The 15,609-nt window shown below is 39.1% G+C and overlaps 1 protein-coding gene across 1 annotated transcript; it reads right to left on the reverse strand.

Moving 5' to 3' along the window:
• Positions 1 to 6,701: 6,701 nt before the first annotated feature.
• Positions 6,702 to 9,082, reverse strand: LOC143547139 (uncharacterized). Its single transcript, XM_077038636.1, has 2 exons — positions 8,314 to 9,082; positions 6,702 to 8,221 (listed from the first exon to the last, which is right to left on the reverse strand). The coding sequence occupies exons 1-2, from the start codon at positions 9,080 to 9,082 to the stop codon at positions 6,702 to 6,704; spliced, it is 2,289 nt and encodes a 762-aa protein (XP_076894751.1).
• Positions 9,083 to 15,609: the final 6,527 nt, after the last annotated feature.

Genomic DNA, 15,609 nt, shown 5'->3' on the forward strand with positions numbered 1-15,609 from the left:
CATAATACCTAAAATCAGTAACCGGTGGTGGTGGATTTGACGGCTGATCATGGAACCGGTGGCGATAGATTGAAGGATAAAAGAGAGAGAAACGGCCAATTGTGGCACCGGTGGTGGTGGTAGATCTGAAAGATGAAATTAGAGAGGAATATGTATGAATGAAGTGAGAGGAGAGAATAGTTGAACTAACAGGGAAGCACGTGTAGTAGATCCAACACACGTGTATCATAATCAAGGTAATCAAAACTGTACAACAAACCAAGCTAATTGTACAGTAAAATGAAGACAAATAAAATGAATAGTGATAATGAGTGTGAAGAGAAAGTTGTAAAATAATATATATAATAATTATTACCTTTAGTAATTAACGAGAACGACATTTTGGTCACAACTTATACCCCATAAGGCTATGCACTATGACCACGGAAGGAGGGGCCGAGGGGAGAGGGGCGCGGTGGGCATGAAACACCGTAGAGAGGCGCGGTGAGGTGGGGCGCGGAGGGGGGAAGGGTGGAGGGGACGATGGGAGCGGTGGGGGCCCACCACCAACGATCACTAACCGTTTAAAAAAAATTAAAATTAACATTTCTATATAAATTCAAACATTTTTCTCAATTTTACTCAAACAACTTTCATATTCACACCAAATTTAACCAACTTCACAACATTCATCTTCACACCAAATTATGAATCCTAACTCGAACCCGAACACAGGCTCAAGCTCAACACCGAACCCAAACCCGAACCCGAATCAAAACCCGTGGGATCCGAGTTGTATGTGGTGGGCTAGTTTGTTCGCAAATAACGTCGACCTTAGCAACCCGTTCTATGCAAACCAACAACGACCGACAATTCCTCCACCCATGCCACCGTTTACCCCCGATATGTTCTTTTGGGTGTCAATGCCGTATACGTCCTCGCAAGTACCACAAACCCAAGTACCCAAAACGCAAGTCCGACGTCCAAAAAGAAGTCATAAAAAAAAGAACCGGGGTGATGTTCGAACAACCGAAAAGGGCGAACAACAAATGTGGGAAGCGGACGAGGTAATGGCGTTAGCCTTAGCATGGATCGACTCTTCCGAAGACTCGATTCAAGGTATATTATAAAAATATTTATATGTTTTCCATGTTATATTTTTTTGTTTACTAATATTAAGCTTTTATATGTATCGAAGGTGACGGGAAACATTCGCCGGAGATTTGGATACAAATACGCACCAAGTTCTTTGCTTTAATGGGTCGAGGAAAGTATCGTGAGAATGACTCCGTCTACAACAAATGGAAGTCATTACGCACACAAATAACCGACTTCACAGCCGTTCACACCCGCATTGTGAACAACAGAAAAAGTGGTGTGGGTGATGCTGATGTGTTGGAGGCATGCTTAAAACAATACAAAGCTCTTTATAATAAAGATTTTAGTATGTTGGATGTTTGGAGACAATGCATAAGCTCGCCAAAGTGACATACGGTCCTGATATCATTACCACCGCGATCGTCCAAACGGTCAAAGACAGCGTCTACTTCGGTTGATCAATCGCCGTCACAGCCCATGTCCGATGGTCGTTGTCAAATTAATCTAAATGAGTTGGATCCGGAATTAATTTTTTACGAACTGGATGAGTTGCCACGGCCGGTAGGATGAGATAAAGCCAAGGCGGCGGCTAGAGGTGGAAGATCTTCGTCCAGAACCACATCCTCTAAGAGTTCCGACACGAGCTCGCATCTTGAAAACTTGGAGCGGAGGATAGCCGAGATTGCCAACATTAAAAAACAAAAACAGGAGGGCCTCATGAAGGTGCACGAAGAAAGAAAGGCGATGCTTGCGGAATACAAAGCAATGCACCAAGAGCAAACGAAACAAAAGGAACTCGAGCTCATCACAAAAGATCTATCGCATCTAGATCCTATGTCGCGGGCGGTGATGGAAAAAAGAAGAGCAAAGATATTGGCCAAATATGCAAACGAGGACGACGACGACGACCAACATTAGTTATATTTTTATTTTTAGGTTTTTTTTATTTGTAGGGTTTTTATTTTTATTGGTTTTTTTATTTGTATGTTTTTTATTTTTATTTGTATTGGTTTTTTTGTTTTATAAAAAAAAAGAAAAAAGGTTGGGCTTCGAAGCCCCCTCACCATAGAGGGGCATTATGTCCTGAGGCTTCGATACTCCCAGTACCCACGTGACGCTGACGTGGCACTGTGGAGGGGCTTCGAAGCCCCCCACCATAGCACGCAGCCTAAATGTTAATTTAGATATTAATTCTCATTTGGTATTTGTTGCATGATGACGATGCAATCATTATTGGCGACACCTCTAAGGAAAAGGTGCCGAACATAACCCGGATTTTACGTTTTTCTCATATTTGCTCCGGTCTTAAAACTAAACGTGTCCAAATCGAATCTGTTTGGTATGGATATGGATTTGTCAGAGTTAAGCTTCTTGGCTAACATTATGGGCTGTCAAAAGGCAAGTTTTTTATCCACATATCTGGGTATTGTAATCGTTGCTAATATGAACCAGATCTATAATTGGGACTTAGGTATTGAAACTTTTGAGAAAAGATTGGATCTTTGGAAATCAAAGACCCTTTCTGTCGGTGGTAGACACACTCTCCTCAAATCGGTTATGAAAGTCTACTAACATATTAACTTTCGCTATATAAAGCTCCGGGGAAAAGTCCTAAATAACTTAGAATCGATTAGGATTTTTTTTGGGTCGTTGTGAAGACAGAAACTAAATTTACTGGGTAGTTTATGAGAGAGCCATAAAGCCCAAAAGAAGTTTCGGTGGTTTGGGTTGGTGGGGGGGGGGGGGGGGGGGGGAGGAGGTTTATGTCCTCTAACGATTAGCAACCACTCTGCTTGCTAAATGGGCATGGGCGCATGGCGCTTTAAAACCGAGGAGCATAGTACGTAAATGGTATTCCCTTTTCATAACAAAAGGCTTTCTAGGTTGATGGTTCCTCTAAAAAATATCTTTAACATGAGCGTGGAACAACATAGCAAAACATAGCAAGGACTTAATTCAAATTTAGAATAGTTCTTTTCATGTCATATAAGGGGAAATCTTCGCAAATGGTACCAAATAAGTTTTTGGATTTGACCCGTGGATATCATGAGAGCCGTTGAAAAGCAAACCAAATTTGTCTCGGCTTGAGAAAGAAAAAAAAGAAGTGCAAAGTCGTAGTGGTAGATTTTTATGCTTGGCATGCAAGATCCGAGTTTTATGTGGGTTTGAATGGCAGTAATGCAGCGTTATTCCTGGTAATATGCAAGCTACCAATCAAGATGATAAGTGGTTTAGGAAGGCTATTGTTCAAAGGAGTTCTTGGTCAAATCGATTAAATCACTTCTAACCAATTCAGAGGGGTCTAAAGTTCCATTTATTATCAATTGGTGTAGTTGGGTCCCTATAAAGTGTAATGTTTTTGGGTGGAGAACGTAAATGGACCGAATCCATTCCTTGGCGGCTCAAAATGCTAGGAACATTCACTTAAACTCCCTATTATGTCCCTTATGTGGTGATGGTAGAGACTTTGAAGCACCTATTTACTTCTTGCTACTTTGCGTTGGTAATTTGCAAATTCGTTAGTAAATGGTGCAAGATTAATCCTATTTTTGCCTTCTCAGTTAGAGACTTATTCGAGTTACACAAATCGATTCAAAAGGGTGATCTTCACTCGATCATTATTCATGACATTGTGGTAGTAGCATGTTGGTGCATTTGAATGGCTAGGAACGATCTTCATTTCTCAAGCAAAGAACTCATTCCAAGGAATGTTATGGAAGACGTTAAGGATATTGGGTTTTTGTGGTTAGTAATAGAATAAAAAAAATCGTCTATCTTGGGAAGATTTACGTAGTTTTAACTTGATGTAATTATTATGTTCTATTTTGTGGTGGGTATTTGTTGTTGCCTTGTAGGTTACAATAAAAGCTGCTTTTCAGAAAATAAAGTAATACTGATAAATTGAAGAAATAATGAGTGAAACTAAATGATTGATTAGTGTATTAGCTATTAACTATATTAAAAATTTTGAGCCGCAACGACGGGAAAACCTTCACCACCTTGCCCCTCGGGCCAACCGGGGTTGTGTTCCACGCCATGTCATCCGACGTAGCGTTGCCTCACACATAGCCTTCCGTGAGGTTAAAAATATATGACACGATTCAAAGTTATTATACATTGACACTTGACACCGTTGGTTATAACTTGCTTGTATTAAAGTCGAAACAATTTCACATATGACTCATAAATTTTTTAGTTATCATATATATTCAATCAAATGTAATATCATATAAAATTATAAATTTATATAAAAAAATGTATGTTGAATGTAAATTTAAACTTAAAAAAGACTATTTTTCAGCGTAATAAATATTAACTTTATAAGACAACCTGGGTTTATAACAATCGTTACAATACCTTTATACAAATAAATAAAAAATAAATATTTTTACAAAAAGTTCAAAAAAAATATGATAAAATTATATAAAATATTTCAACAACATATGAAGTTTTAATTATATTAAAATTAACGGAAAATGTAGGAAACATAATATTACAGTCTCTCAAGACTATAATATTATGTTACCTGACTTTCTTTCGAAATCTCGTCTTTATTTTTATCTTTTCCTAATGCGTCTTGACAGTCCAAATTATAAAATATTTTGAGGAAAAATGGGCTATTTTGAGACTTCTTTCTCTAAAATGGGCTATTTTGAGAATTTTCCCTAATAAAAACAAGTGACCATATGTCTTGCATATATTAATATTAGTTGTACCTAGGGCTGGCAATTTGATGTGGATGCGAATCAACAGAAACAACTAATCAATTATAAGGACAAATAAATATAGGAAGGGAAGATATTGATTGAAAGTGTAAAGGAATTACAAGAACGAGAACGAAAGAAAATCAAAGATAACCCAGAGTTACACCCTTTCTCATTGCATGATGCAAGAGCCACTACTTTCTAACAAAATTCTTCTCTGCCTAACAACAATATTCCCTTCCTATTTATACTAACTTTCTCCTCAAGACATCCTCTAGCCACTTTGCACTTTAGCCCTTCTAGAATAAACCAATAACTCTTTTGGACCAACATGATTCGTATCATTGCCCGCCCCTTCAATATCAGTCTTGTCCTCAAGACTGAAGTCAGGAAACTGATTTTTTACCCATTCGGCATCCTCCCAGGAAGCATCATCAATCGCTTGACCTTGCTAATGGATCAACCATTGTTCCACAAAATCCAATCCATCTTTAATATCACGCGTAGCCAACACAGTTTGCGGAAATAGGTGAGGTGACTCTGCCATATCCAATTCTGGAGGAAGAACTGTCTCAGTTGAGCCGAGACAGCCTTTTTTAAAAGGGAAACATGAAAAACCAGGTGAACTTTAGACGTGGCAGGCAGAAGCAGTTTATACGCCACAGGCCCAATCTTGTCAATAATCTGAAACAGCCCAAAAAACTTAGCTGCCAATTTCTGATGGATCCGACTAGTAACTGAAAGTTGGCGGTACGACTTAAGCTTAACATACACCCATTCACCAATCGACAATTGCACATCTCGGCGTTTCTTATCAGCTCGTAACTTCATAGTCCCTTGGGCGTCAGCAAGATGATGCTTAAGTTGCTTCAAAGCTTCACCACGGTCCTGAAGTTCTCGAGCAACAAATTCAACACGAATTTCACCCGGCACAAATTGGAAAACCGAAGGAGGGCGTCTGCCATAAACCATTTCAAAGGGAGTAATACCCGTAGAAGCATGGAATATGGAATTGTACCAAAATTCAGCCCAAGGTAACCACACCGACCACGTCTTAGGCTGATCCACCGCAAAGCACCACAAGTAAGCTTCTAAACATCGATTGATGACTTCAGTTTGACCGTCAGATTCCGGGTGATAAGCAGAGCTCATGTTGAGTTTAGTACCTATGGACCGAAATATTTCTTGCCAAAATTTACTTAAAAACAAAGGATCCCGATCGCTTACTATAGATTTAGGAATCCCGTGGTGACGAATGACTTCCTTAACAAATACTTCCGCTACCGACTTTGCTGTAAAAGGGTGTTTCAAAAGGATGAAATGAGCATATTTCGATAACCGATCAACCACTACTAAAACAACAGTAAATCCTTTTGAAGGTGGCAATCCAACTATAAAATCCATAGAGAGGTCCTCCCAAATCAAATCGGGAATGGCTAAAGGTTGTAAAAGGCCCCCAGGTAACACCGAACTAGCCTTACAACGTTGACAAATATCACACTCCCGAATAAACTTCTTAATAGTAGACGTCATGCCCAGCCAATAGACATTTGTTGCTAAACGACGGTATGTTCGATAAAAACCCGAATGACCATGCTTGTTTGAGTTGCTCGAATGCAGTATGAGCCTCCGGAGTCCAAAAAAAAGAGTCCTTTTTTGTTAAATTTGATAAAAGGCGCGCGATGCGACCATAATTTTTAACAAACTTTCGATAATACCCTGTCAAACCCAAAAACCCACTAAGAGCCTTCAGAGTCTTAGGAGTCGGCCATTCCATCACAGCTGAGATTTTTTTTGGATCCATGGCTACACCATCGGCGTCAATGATATGGCCCAAATAATCAATGGATCATTGACCGAAACAACACTTTTCAGAATTGGCCCTGAAGTCATGATGTAGTAAGGTTTTAAAAACCTCAGTCAAATCCGCCAAGTGATCCTCCCACGTGGAACTGTGAACGAGGATATCATAAAAAAAATGACGACTTTGCGCCGTAAAAGAGGACGGAAAATGTCATTCATCACCGCTTGAAAAGTAGCCGGAGCATTAATAAGACCAAAAGGCATCACTAAGTACTCACAGTGTCCATCATGAGTACGAAAAGCTGTCTTGTCGATGCTATCAGGACGCATTCGAATCTGATTGTAACCCGATTTAAGGTCCAATTTAGAAAAGAAAGTAGACCCATGTAACTCATCAATTAACTCGTCAACCACTGGAATAGGATATTTATTTGAAATGGTAGCATTATTTAGAGCGCGGTAATCAACACACATATGCCATGAATTGTCCTTCTTACGAACCAGAATAACCGGGCTTGAAAACGCACTTTTACTCAGTCGTATCATACCCATTTTTAGTAGTTCTTGGACCTGTCTTTCAATTTCAGTTTTCTGAGCATGAGGGTAGCGATATGGACGCACACTAATAGGATCAGACGTCGACAGTTGGATGCCATGATCGTGTGAACGGATCGGAGGAAGAGAGGATGGTGGTTGAAAGATCCCTCCAAATTGCTGCAGAAACGAAGAAAAAGTAGTGTGTTGTGAAGTGGTCAGGGGAGGAGGAACCGTAGGTGACCCCATACCCGAAGAAGAGACCGAAGTGCCCTCCATAGATAACCACTGATGTAAGGCAGGAAGAGGTGAACGACCTGCTTGTAACCCATGTAATTGAACCGGAGCACCGTGATAAGTAAAACGCATCCAAGAATGTTGCCAATCATGAACAACCTCGCCCAAAGATTTCAACCATTCCAACCCCAAAATAAAATCCAAAGAACCAGTGTCAAACACCAAAGCATCCACCAAAAATGAACACGGACCAACAGTAACCGAAAGATCAACACACATTTGATAGACAGAAACAAAGTGACCATCACCTAATTTTATTTTGATGCCCTTGAATTGGCGTGAAGGCAATCCCAAAGACTCCACCAAACGACGAGAGATGAAGTTATGTGAAGCCCCGCTATCCACTAACAGACAAATCGGAAACCCCAACAGGTTGCCTTCCAATTTCATGGTAGCAGAGAGCTCAAGAGCCGTCAATGTGCCCGCGAATTCCAACGCATTACACGTACCCACAACACAGTCCGGTTCGGTTTCCAATGTCGAAGTAGGATCCGGTTGTAACAAGCACTGATCACTGGTGGGCATGTCATCCTCATCATCCCCCAACAAAAGCACCCGCAACTTACCCTCGGGGCATTTATGAGTTGGACCATACTGTTGACCACAACGAAAGCACAACCCCTTTTTACGACGGTCCTCCCATTCGGTTCGAGAAAGAGAACGAACACCACGACCTCGTGGCGAAAGCTGACCGCTATCGGACATCGGAAATGGTGGTTTAGGTTGTAAAGCAGAACGAGGCGAGTCCAATTTGGGTGAAGAAACCCTATCAGGAGGAAATCTGGAAGAGTAATTGGGCCTAAAGTCTGAACGACCCAACACCGAAGGCCCATCCTTTGGCCCAACGTAGGAAGCCCAGTAGGGTTTAAGTAACGAAAACAGCCCAAAGATGAGTTACCGGAATCTGGTCGCAGCAACAACTCGACGTCCTTTGCCAAATACATGGCATCCAGACGAGATTGAGGGCGATGAAGACGCACCCACTTCTTCACATCTTCCTTTAATCCCACCACAAAGTACCCAATCGACTGAGATTCTGGTAAACGAGGAACCAAAGAGAGAAGATACTCAAAATCATCAATGAAATCAAAAATCGAATCTGCTTGTTTGATAGTAGCCAACTGTTCATATGGGTTTTGGATTTCCAAGCTGCTGAAACGTTGAAGCAGCTCAACTTGAAAATCGGGCCATGAAATAGTAGGACGGACCTGGGTAATGATCGTGAACCAGTGCTGAGCTACCCCAATCATACTCACACGAGCCAATTGCAATCGATCATCATCAGATGTGTGATTCAAATCAAAGTACAAATTCGCTTTCTGAATCCACCCTTGCGGATCAAAACCAGAAAATTCAGGGAGTTTTACCTTCTTAACCGCCCAAGGAAGAGGAGAAGCGGGATCGATGTTGATCGAAGGCCCTGCTCGAGATCTGGAATCGGAAAAAACAAGACCCCCACTAGAAACCCCTGAGGCCGATGAATAATCCTCCGCCTTCTTCTCCTGTGCTGCCATCCATGCTAAAACCACCTTCCGAAACTCACCGGACTCAGCCCGATCCTCTTCTAAAGATTTTAATGAACTATGAATATCAGCTACATCGAATTGAAGCTGTTTGATTTGAGAATCCTGAGCATCCAACCGAGATGAACTTGTACGGGTTTCCATGGTGAACCGAACAAACAAAACAATCGGCAGGTCAAGGCAAGGTCGGACCAATGATGTGGATGCAAATCAACAGAAACAACTAATCAATTGTAAGGACAATTAAATGTAGGAAGGGAATGTATTTGATTGAAAGTGTAAAGGAATTACAAGAACGAGAACGAAAGAAAATCAAAAATAACCCAGGGTTACACCCTCTCATTGCATGATGCAAGAGCCACTACTTTCTAACAAAATTCTTCTCTGCCTAACAACAATATTCCCTTCCTATTTATACTAACTTTCTCCTCAAGACATCCTCTAGCCACTTTGCACTTTAGCCCTTCTAGAATAAACCAATAACTCTTTTGGACCAACATGATTCGTATCACAATTCGTGTCTTAACAAGTTTAACAGGTATGCAGAATCTGAAAGGCTGCGCCATGGACCGGTCTGACCCGTGGTTGAGTAGGGGGACCATCCATATTCTACGTCCATTCCCAACCCGTGTTGTTTTTTAATCAAACTTTCGTTTGAATGACAAAGAAAGCCGGTAAGAACTGAATACGCTGATATGGTAATGATTGGTGGTGGAGGTTGTGGGTTGTTCAGGAGTGGTGTGTAAATAAGAGACTGAGGGTTACTGGATAAAAGGGCTAAATCAAATTAATTTTTATTCGGTATCATTTTAAAGCTTCATAGGTTAAAGGCTTGCTGGCCGATTCAAATATTTCTTTCTAATTAACCAAACACACTTATTACTGACTGATTTGGAAGTGGTCTCTTAATGAAATTATTAAGAGACTACCAACAACTCCTTAGTCTAATGGTATCTCGGTGTGTAATAGGTGATCTCTCTAGTGATTTCAAGGATTCAAGTTCTCTAGTAAAACATCTTAGGTGGATTTAGGAGTAAACTACGAACCGCTCAAAAAAGAAAAAACTATGTAAAATGTTTAAAAAATTCAAAACTGTTAAAGTTGATACAAAAGTTTAAAATGTTATAATTGGGAAGATGCCATAAAAAATTAATTCTTTCGTTTTTCATAACAAAAGTTTAAAATGTTATAATTAAGAAGATGCCATAAAAAGTTAATTCTTTCGTTTTTCATAATATGAATTTTCTGTATATTCTCTTTCTATGAAGTTTTTCAGTAGATATAATTCTTATTTATGTAAAATCTTTACTTTTGATTATGTTTTGTTCATTATAAACACATTGAAAACAACTATTGTGTTTGATGTTGATCGCTTTGATAAATTATATTATGTTCTACGTGTGTTTTAGTAGTATGCCTAAAATGATAACCTTAATATCGATTGAAATGGTGACATGACACCTAGACGTTGATCGAGTGCACCTAGAAGTTAGTAAAATTTGCCCCTCAATCAAACTACGCTACGATTTAATGAAATTATCACACATTAAAAAATAGAAATTTTGATTAGTTTATATAATTTTCATTCTTTATTGCTTATTCAACCCAGTCAAATACGTGTGCGCCGGTTCTCTATGCAAACGCAATTCATTGATCCACTTAATATATACATGCACGAGTGTCAAACTCATGTCAGCTGCGTCTTCATAAGAAAATTTGAATTTATAATAATCAATCTTAAGACATTTTATGGCTTGATAATTTGGTATTGTTATTATAAAATTTAGCCTCTCATACCAACCATCATTGTTCGTGTTGTCCACGAGTAGTTAACGGAATTGGTTTTGGTTGTCAAGGTGGAGACTTCGCATGAGGTCATCCATCATAACTCCTTTCACTCAAGTACATTAACTATTAAGTTATGATTTAATGCATCAATAACCGCATTAGTGATACTTAAAGCAGTACACATTCTTATTGCTCAGTATCTCTTCTACGAAGAGAAATGCGTTACAATTATAGTGTGTATTGACATCAACAAAATATTTATAATATCAAAAAGTTAACATTATGGAATCACACAAAATCAGAAGTCCACGTACTTGATGGTGAGTTATCACAATCATATGGGTGAATTAAGTAGTGTAATTATATATACAACATAATGTAAATATAGTGTAGTGTAATTACACCATAATGTAATTACACTACGATACAATTACATAATTACATTAATTGTGTGTATAATTAAGCTACTTGATTCACACAGTTAGCATGCTTTTTTAGTTTGTACGTTAACTTTCTCCTATAAAATTTTGGGCCAAGTCTAAATTATGTCCTTCAAATAATTCTTGGCCTTTGATTTCTATTTTCTAATCTAGCATAAATAAGTACTGAAAATGTCATATTATAATTATGGGGAACCCAAAAGTATAATAGCAGAATTTTAGAAGGTAAAAAAGCAGAAAGAACATAATCGTATTTGTAGGCCTAATGTCGCTTTCAAACTGTATCTTTCTCTTTATTGCCAATATCTGACTGAAAGTTACATTACTGCTACCAAAGAAGACTCGATATTGTCTCCTATGATGACAAGGACATGTTATTAGTATTCTAAATGTTGAAGGCTTATTGTTAAAAAAGGAAAACTATATACATTGGCATTAGGTAATTTCACGAATTTAAAAATAGTTTAACTAAGGTGCCCCTCACTAGTGATCTTGAGTTGGCACCAAACCACCGGTGGTGTCAAGGAAACACCACGACGCCACACCTGGACTACCAGTGACGTCGTGAGGGAGTCCCAATGACCATCCTCACGCCCATCATTCTCCAAAATCTCCAATCTGTTCTCTTCTTCTTCTTCTTCTTCTTCTTCTTCGTTATTAACTAATATAACTAACTGAATCGATGTTGATGATGGAGAATGAGGTATACCATGGGTTGAGTAGTATGGTTTAATGATGGATGAAAAACTGAGGTGGTGCTGATGTAGTGATTGAGCAAGAATGATGGAAAGTGACCCATAACGCATAGATGTGCACAAAAAACCCAAACCTGGAACCGAGTATTTTAAACTCGGGTTTTCAATACTCGATCTAAACTCGATGATACCCAAAACCCGGTTCCAGTTATACCCAAACCAGGTTCTTTTCAATACCCAAATATTAATGTTTGTGCACCTGTCACCTGTGTGGGTAGTGGGTGTGTGTCATTTTGCAGTGACTATGTGGCTGGCGATCTCCAACGGGTATAGATCCGTTTGAATTTTGGAGCATCTTTTTTGATATAAATACATATTTGAACAATTGAAAACACAAAAAAAACTTATAAAAACCACTTAAAAATGGCTTCCCAAATGGCTTAGTCCCAAAGTGCTATCTCTTTTGTAGGCGTGCGCTCTACGGCTTCCAAATCCAAACCAGAAATGGTGGAAGGTTTTCCTACAACCTGAAAGCAATTAGTTTGGGCTCATTTCGTGTTACGTTAAGTGTCGTTCGGTCCAAACAAAGCTCGATGCATTCATTGTGGTTCCATGTTGAAGTCGGATTCCAACACAACTTTACAAAAACATGTTGAGTTGTTTTATAAGGTGTTGAAGAACACTCTGGATGGAGATTAACCATAAATGTCAATAGAAGGAACTATTTGGCATTATGATGCCCAAGTGGCTCGAGAAGAAATGGAAAATTTCATGATTCAAGAGGGTTTGCCATTTGAGCACTTTGACAAACCTAGATTGATACGTCTCATCCAAAAAGTTATTGCAACCGCGTTATACTCATGTAAGTCGCACTAACTATCAACGTGATAGTGTAAAAGCATGGAAAAAAGCAAAACAAAGTTTAATTTCAGTTTTTGATAAATTAAAAACTGGTGTGAATTTGACTTGTGATGTTTGGTCGCCCCCTCTTGGTTCATCCTGTTCGTACCTTTGTGTTACCGCACATTGGATAGACCCCAATACATGGAAAATGAAAAAGCGTACGATTGATTTTGAATTGTTCCTGTATCCACGCACAGCACCCATTTTATTTCAAATTATGAATGAGGTGATTGAAACTTTTAAATTGGAAGAAAAATTGTTTTCTGTGTCTTTTGACTACGCCTCCAACAATACCGCCGCAGTTGCACAACTAAAACTCAAATTTAAACCGATTTGCAATGGTGTTTTTTTCCATACCTGTTGTGCTGTGCATATTATCATCTTAGTTGTGTAAGAGAGACTAAGATATTTTTGTGAATAGTAGGGCAATATATGTAAGATATAAAACATATTGTAAAGAGTCGGGTACACGTTGTTTAGGTGTGAATGGTGATGTACCAACGAGTTGGAACTCGACTTGCAATATGCTTAAATGCACTTTAAAACAAAAGGAAAGTTTAATTGCATTTCATGCATTGATTGGAAACGAAACAAAGGTTACACCATTACCGGCATCTAGTTGGCAAACTATCGAAACTTTAACCGATTTGCTTGGGGTTTTTAATAGTGCAACAACACTTTTATCGGGAATTTATTATCCCACAAGTTGTCTCGTTCTTAACCAACTTTTTTTAATGGCAACGACTCTTGAAGATTTGAAATATAGAGCCCCAATTTTTGTTAAAATGATCATGCCTGTTTTGGTCAAAAATCGGCCTAAGGATCACTTAACCAAATTCGTATGTGAGGATTGGCGCTTGTACGAACAAATATTATCAAAATAATGATTATAAAAAATGAACACAAAGATTTATACGAGGAAGAGCCCTTGGTAACTAGTATCCCGCTGGCATAAAAACCTCGGGCAGTGAAAACTATCACTACCGATTATATTGAACTTGAAAAGATTACAAAGGGTGGAATAATAGCTGATCGTGATTACAAGTGTTTCTGCTAAGAATTCTAGGTGCTCAATTATCGTGTGTGTTGATCAGCTATAGTTCGATGTATATATATAAGTAAAAATAACGGCTAGTAACTAACTAAGCTATAAACTTGGCCACGTTCGCTTTACTTCTTCAACTTGACCGTTTAAGAGCTTCGACGAGAAGAGAAGACTAGGTAAAATATCTCATCCGCAAGAATGGGGATTCCAGTTAGCACGTGTTATACCTGCAAAAATAGATCACAATATATTTGAAATCAATTGTTGAGGATCCTTAAACCACTGAGGATCCTCAGTCCTAGAAACAGCTACCATAGGTAACTGATTTACAAGGATCAAGAATCCTGGTCCCAACAATTTCCCCCAAACATGACAGTTGTTGAATGGATAAACAACTTTCATGTTTATCCCGATAAAGATGTATCACAACCGTTGATTCGAATCTGATGTGACCTTTGCCTGCCACCATATAATTAAGCCTACTTAATAGAGTTGAACCCTTATATCTTCCTGCTTCATCGAATTATAAGTTTATTTCCGACATCATTATCAGGTATCATTCTCTTTCCCTCTATTATCTTCTTCCTCATCTCTTCGTCACAATGCCTAGAAGAAACCAAAGTGTTACCTTTAGTTCCTTCCCGAGGGAGATTATCCCTGAACCTCAGAGTCAAAACCTTCTCAAGGACCCAACTTCTTAGATTTGTAAATTTACCGACGAGGAAATCCGTAGCGTTTATGGCTGCTTTCCTGAGGGCACGGTGTTCAGACCTTACGACCCCCAAATAAAAAGTTACTATGTTTCATCGGATTTGGTTTGCTTTCCAGCTCTGCCATTTCTCATAGGTTTTTCATATCCGTTTCCCGATCTTACAAATACTCTCTTTTCTTTTACCGGCATCAGTTATATCCAAGCTATGCCGATGATGTGGCGAACTCTTCATACTCTCAAAAGATTGATTGCGGAAAAAAACCTCGATTTCAATCTCCCAGCCCTTTCTTGCCTATACAGCCTTGTCACTCATGGTTCCAGCAGATTCCTCTTCAAGAGCAAACCTTTTTAGCCCCTTCCGATCAATAAGACCACCCACAACGACCAAAGTTGGAAGAACCAATTCTTCTTCGTCTTCAGAGACAGTGCGAAGTGCAAACTGCACAGCCCATGCTCGTGCACGTGCGAGTCGGGTGCTTCGCACCCTTGCTAAAACCACCAAGTGTTTTGTCATACAAGAATATTATCTTGTAACCACCTTTTCTTATAAGGAATTCACAAGTTTATTCTTTTATCAATGCGGGATAAATCCATTTTCCATTTATACTTGTTTTGGTCAAAAATTACCGATGCAAAAATTGAACAAATTCGTGAAGTGAAGTAGTGTGTCTTTCATTGAAATGGTATATTAGTGTAGTAAAAGTAAAGGTGAACACAACGATATAGTGAGGAAAAAACCTTAGATCCCGGTGAGGATCCTCGGAAAACAACCTCGGGAGGGGAAAAACATCCCCGCCTCAATTTATTGATGGTAAAATGTGAGTACAGCTCGAGAGCAAGCCTTGATCGAAGCTAACAGTTACAGAGAGTGTTTTGAGTGTGTGTGGAGTGTCCTTTATCGATCAACCAAGCCTCAAAATATAATACATGAAAATAAGTAATTGTTTAATAAATCCGGGAACCCTAGCTTAAGTGACCGTTTGAAGACATGTTCTCCAATCCACGTGCATTCCAACTGATCCTCCGGTCTTTCAGGTAGAATTAGTCATCTAGCCGTTGTAGGCCGTTATATCTTTGAGTAGCCTACA

The sequence above is a fragment of the Bidens hawaiensis genome, unplaced genomic scaffold, assembly GCF_021521415.1.
Source record: "Bidens hawaiensis isolate Kalapana, Puna unplaced genomic scaffold, B.hawaiensis_p1.1 tig00000905_1, whole genome shotgun sequence".
NCBI lineage: Eukaryota > Viridiplantae > Streptophyta > Magnoliopsida > Asterales > Asteraceae > Bidens > Bidens hawaiensis.

Coding starts and splice junctions, on each gene's coding strand:
- LOC143547139 (XM_077038636.1), bottom strand. CDS start 9,082: ATGGAAACCCGTACAAGTTCATCTCGGTTGGATGCTCAGGATTCTCAA. Junction 8,222..8,313: donor GTTGCTGCGACCAGATTCCG/GTAACTCATCTT, acceptor TGGGTCGTTCAG/ACTTTAGGCCCAATTACTCT.